The sequence below is a fragment of the Lactuca saligna genome, chromosome 3 (assembly GCF_052625555.1).
Source record: "Lactuca saligna cultivar CGN05327 chromosome 3, ASM5262555v1, whole genome shotgun sequence".
Taxonomy (NCBI): domain Eukaryota; kingdom Viridiplantae; phylum Streptophyta; class Magnoliopsida; order Asterales; family Asteraceae; genus Lactuca; species Lactuca saligna.
In genome coordinates this window covers 8238663-8244049 of record NC_136419.1, presented here as the reverse complement: position 1 = coordinate 8244049, position 5387 = coordinate 8238663, and the positions used below count along the sequence as shown (strand labels likewise).

The following is a 5387-nucleotide window of genomic DNA, read 5'->3' as shown; positions in this document are numbered from 1 at the left end:
TATATATATATATATATATGGGAAAAGTGAATATACCCTTAAGGGTATATAAGCTTAGGTACCCAAACGCACTATAATACGTCGTTTTGTTTAATATATTTATTATAATGTGTGTAAACTTCGACTCTTAACTTGATTAACTTTCAAGATTTTCGAAATTTTACTAATATCTTTCTCTTATATCACATCTTTTTGCAGAACACTTATTAGGCTATATATATTGTAGTTGAAAATGAAAATTACGTAAGAGGAAGATTTATGTGAAATTTATAATAATATTGGAAGTAAATCAAGTTTGAAGTTAAATTATAAGAACATTGAACAATTAGAATGTATTATATGATACAAAACGACGTAGTATGATGAGTTTGGGTACCTAAGCTTATATACCCTTAAGGGTATATTCACTTTTCCCTATATATATATATATATATATATATATATATTGGTTGGTACGGTACTACCCTGATATTAAAAATTTTGTATCACTAACGTACCATGATTATGCAGTTGGTATGGTACTACCAAACATATTGGTTACGAACATTTTTGGTTCAGTTGGTAACATGTTGGTTGGTTTTCCATGGTACATATTTTCCAGTTCTTGTATCAAGTCCCTTAATGCATGCTCTTGGTAGAAAACATAGACTTGTTTGTGTTTTCAATTGATTCTAACATACCAATATATTATGCACTTTAGGTCACCCGATACGAACACTTCTCAAAGAGTCACCCAAAGTGAAACTAATTATTCAACGATGATTGAGTGTGTTTCTACTGGTGACAAGAGTGATGTGGTGGATAAGGGCAAAATAGTCCTTTTAAAACTATTGGAACCGTTCGAGTTAAAAATAAAAAAAAGTTAAGGACTAAACGTGAAGACTACTCTAAATCACAGGGATTATTCGTATAATGTACTCTAAAATAATTGATGTATCAAGTTGAAGTGTAGAGAAAAAGAACAAACTAGCATTTTTTTTATATAAATGTTACCAAAAAAATTAGAGTAACTAAAATGAAAAAAAATAAAATAAACAAGGTTAGTGACTAATGATAGCTTAAACAAAATATAATGACTAAAATAAAACATCCAAAAATGTTCAATGACTAATTATAACCATGACAACATCGTTTGATTTTATATACCGTTTATCACCTGTTAGAATGACTAAAATAAACAAAACTTAAACAAAATATAATGACCAAAATAAACATCCGGAAAAATTCAAAACAAAATGATCAAAAGCCTTATATTAATTTTGATATTATATAAGATACATCAATATTTGAAATGATGAAGTATAAAATATGAAAATGATTTGTTCACAACAATGTAATGTATGCTTTATAAGATTATATAATATAACATTTTAAAACATAAATTGTTATATATACAGAATTACCTCACATAAAATGTTATTATCTTAGATAAAGGGTTTATCATTATTTTTTGGAAACCAACTTTCCATAATGTCTTAAAGTTGCCAAGTAACCGATTTTATATTTTAAATTGATAACAAACTTCAATTTTTAAAACTAACTGTTGTTGTATATGAATCAACTGTCATAAAAAAATCATTATGTTTTAGTAATAATCTAATTTTCAAACTATCATTTTTTGTGACAATTTTGTCGGTAAGTGTTCTTATTTTACAATTTTGATCACTTAATCGATGAACCCAATTACCGGGTGATATATCCATACTTGTCTCTTTGGTGACATGACACATCATCGGGTAAATGAGTTGACTGATTAAGTGGTTAACATTGCAAAATCTAAAAGTGATTAAATTGTAGAAAAAAAATCACAGTGTTAAAAACGAAATTTTGTAAGAATATAATGATTTTTGTGAAGTTTATCTTACATCCGTGTTTGACAAACTATTAATAAACTACTTTATAAATTATGATAATTATTTTTATAAAGTTAACAAACGTTATTTTTGTCTAAAATTATATTAGATAAAATAAGTTTTGAAGTAGTAATAATTTGAAATTTATATTGTGGGTTGAATCAAAGCAATAATTCCATGAGTCTCAAACACTAACATGACAAATTGAAGATTGAAATAAAATCGAGAAAAAAATGTGGTGGCGGCCAGAACTCAAAATGGTCCCATCTTCAAAGAACTTTCCTTCCCCAGTCATTCTCTATATATAATTCTCCTCCTTCTTATGAACTCCTCAACTTAACAACATTCAATTCATTCAACCTTTTTCTGCTACTGATTCCTTCGTCTTCTTTAAAGTATAATTAAATCAATCGAGTCAATGGAGGTCACCATGAAGAACACCCAAAACATTTTATCGAAGATCGCAACCAACGACGGACATGGCGAAAACTCTCCCTATTTCGACGGTTGGAAGGCGTACGACGCCAATCCCTTCCACTCTAAACACAATCCCACCGGCGTTATTCAAATGGGTCTTGCCGAGAATATGGTATACATACATATATTAATGCATTTAACTACACCAGATTGGAAATTTCGAATTTCGTTATACTAATCTGTTTGTTTGTTCTTCAGCTTTGTTTTGATTTGATCCAAGAATGGATTCAAGCGAACCCGACTGCTTCAATTTGTACCCCACAGGGAGCTTCGGATTTCAAAGAGATTGCCATTTTTCAAGACTACCATGGCTTGCCGGAGTTCAGAAACTCCATTGCTAATTTCATGAGCCGAGTTCGAGGAAACCGTGTGACATTTGACCCTGACCGCATTGTGATGAGTGGTGGAGCCACCGGAGCTCATGAAACGCTGGCTTTCTGTTTGGCGAATCCCGGCGAAGCATTCTTAGTTCCCACCCCATATTATCCAGGGTATGTACATCTCTGTATAAAAAGACATGTTAGAAGAATTTTAATTTCATATATGTTCCACTAAATAACTCCAATTTCAACTTTGCAGGTTCGATCGAGATTTGGGATGGCGAACTGGAGTCAAGCTTTTACCGGTGGTTTGTGAAAGCTCAAATAACTTCAAGATCACCTCTGAAGCTCTCGAAACTGCATACGAGAAAGCAAAACTAGCCAACATTAAAGTCAAAGGGCTGTTAATAACAAACCCATCAAATCCATTGGGAACTTTCCTCGACAGGGAAACCTTAAAAGATCTAGTGACTTTCATCACCGACAAGAACATCCACCTCATATGCGACGAGATCTACGCCGGCACAGTAACCAAAGGTGATGAATTCATTAGCATTGCAGAAATCATAAAAGAAGAGCCCAAATGCAACCTAGACTTGATTCATATCGTTTATAGTCTCTCAAAAGACCTGGGATTCCCGGGGTTTAGAGTCGGAATCGTGTATTCCTACAACAACAATGTCGTCAACATCGCTCGTAAAATGTCGAGCTTCGGGCTCGTTTCGACTCAAACCCAACACATGCTCGCCTCCATGCTATCGGACAATAAGTTTGTTGACAACTTTATATCCGAGAGCCGAATCAGGCTAGCCCATAGGCACGATATGTTTACCCGTGGGCTAGCTCAGGTCGGAATCGGTAGCTTGGAAAGCAACGCGGGCTTGTTCTTTTGGATGGATTTACGTCGATTCCTAAAAGAGCCAACTTTTGAATCTGAAATGACATTCTGGCGAACTATAATATGTGATATTAAGTTGAATGTCTCACCAGGCTCGTCATTCCACTGCTCTGAGCCTGGCTGGTTCCGTGTTTGCTTTGCAAACATGGACGATGAGACCACTATGATCGCATTAAGAAGGATTAAGACGTTTGTGCTAAAGAACAAGATGCTCGAGATCAAGACCATGAGGCCTTGTTGGCAAAACAATCAACATTTCAGGTTATCATCACGAAGGCTTGATGATATGTTGACTCCTCATCGAATGTCACCTCATTCCCCGCTTGCCTCACCGTTGGTGCGGGCGCATAATTAGACCAGCATGCGTGGTACAAGTGTTGATGCATGAAGTACAATAGACGCAAGCTAGGTTTTTGAGATAAAGAGCGTAAGGGCATAGAAGTGTGAGAATTGTATAGTGTCTATGACATAATTATTTGGTGCATGACATGACCTATTGTGTAAAATAAAGTTTGAATAAAAACTGAATGAAATTGTTCTATGTATTACTATAAGGGTAAATTACATGAATGGTCCCTATGGTTTGGGTAGTTTGCATGGTTGGTCCCTAACAATTTTTTTTAACTCGGAACGTCCCTATAATTTGTTTTTGTTGCGTATTAAGTCCTTGGCACACTTAAAAAGACTAATTTACCCTCGTTTTATTTATCTTGATTTTATTATTTATTTTATTATTAACAAAAAAATAATGATTAGATACACGGGGCCCATCCCTCTCATAACCCCCTATTTCCTTTCGTTTATGTGAAACCCAACGAGACCATCGACACCCAAACGTTCTTCACCGGCGATAGACATTGACACCTCTCTCTCTCTCTCTCTCTCTCTCTCTCTCTCTCTCTCTTTCTCTACCATCACCAGTATCTGCCGCTCTCTTTGCTGCCACCAAAGTCTGACACTGTCACCCCCCGAACATCCCCTCCATCTCTCCGAACATCCAATTTCTCTTGCTCCAACCTCAATCCTCATCGGAGTCTCCTGAAAGACCACCCTCTCCTCCATCCGCCCATCTCCCTGTAAAATTCGAACCCTAGCTGACATTGATTTTTAAAATCAAAGAACATTATTTATTCCCCATCTTCTCTTTTCTCCATCAGTCGATCCTATTTACACCTTTGCCACCTCCTTTAGACCACCATCAAAACAAATCAACCGCCTTTGTGATTCAAGAACCCTCCCTCTTCCTCATATATCGGTGTTTCTCTTCAACCACTTCCGATCCCAACCACACCTCTAATGGATGTTCCATCTCAGATTTTGTTTTGACTTATAGGTATTTTGCTATTGTAATCCTTGTAATTAGTTTGCTTACAGGTTGAGTGTTGTATCTACATTTTTTTGTGACTATGAAGTTGATTTGAGTTTTTGTTTATATGATTAGGTGGGTCAACAGTGAGGTCTTACTGAAATAGGGTAATGATGGAGAGAAGGTTGGAAGTCATTACAGGGGGGAACAAAGAGGGTTCCCATCGGTGGTGGTGCTGGCCGGAGAAGCAACTAGTACGGCTTATGCTGCTTGACGAAAAAGACATGCTTGATGAAGAAATGACTTGTGCTATTGCCAAAAACACAATCCATAACTCTCCATGAAGAAGACGTGCTTAATAAGTGATTTCAGTTTTGATTTTTGTCTTAACTGTACAAGTTCTCTGAGAATTTTGTAGAATAAAGGAGTAGAAATGGAATATTCGGCAAAATCAAATAGATGATGTGGTGGATGAGATATTGACAATTCATACATCTCTCCCTCCAAGACCAAGAATTGAAAATGATGAAGGT

The 5387-nt window shown here is 35.6% G+C and overlaps 1 protein-coding gene across 1 annotated transcript; it reads left to right on the top strand.

Annotated features, from left to right (window-relative positions):
* The first annotated feature begins 2170 nt into the window (after window positions 1-2170).
* On the top strand, window positions 2171-4102 carry LOC145034394 (1-aminocyclopropane-1-carboxylate synthase-like). Its single transcript, XM_078982796.1, has 3 exons — window positions 2171-2442; window positions 2529-2821; window positions 2910-4102. Exons 1-3 carry the CDS (start codon window positions 2272-2274, stop codon window positions 3901-3903), a joined length of 1458 nt encoding a protein of 485 aa, XP_078838922.1. The 5' UTR covers window positions 2171-2271; the 3' UTR covers window positions 3904-4102.
* Window positions 4103-5387: the final 1285 nt, after the last annotated feature.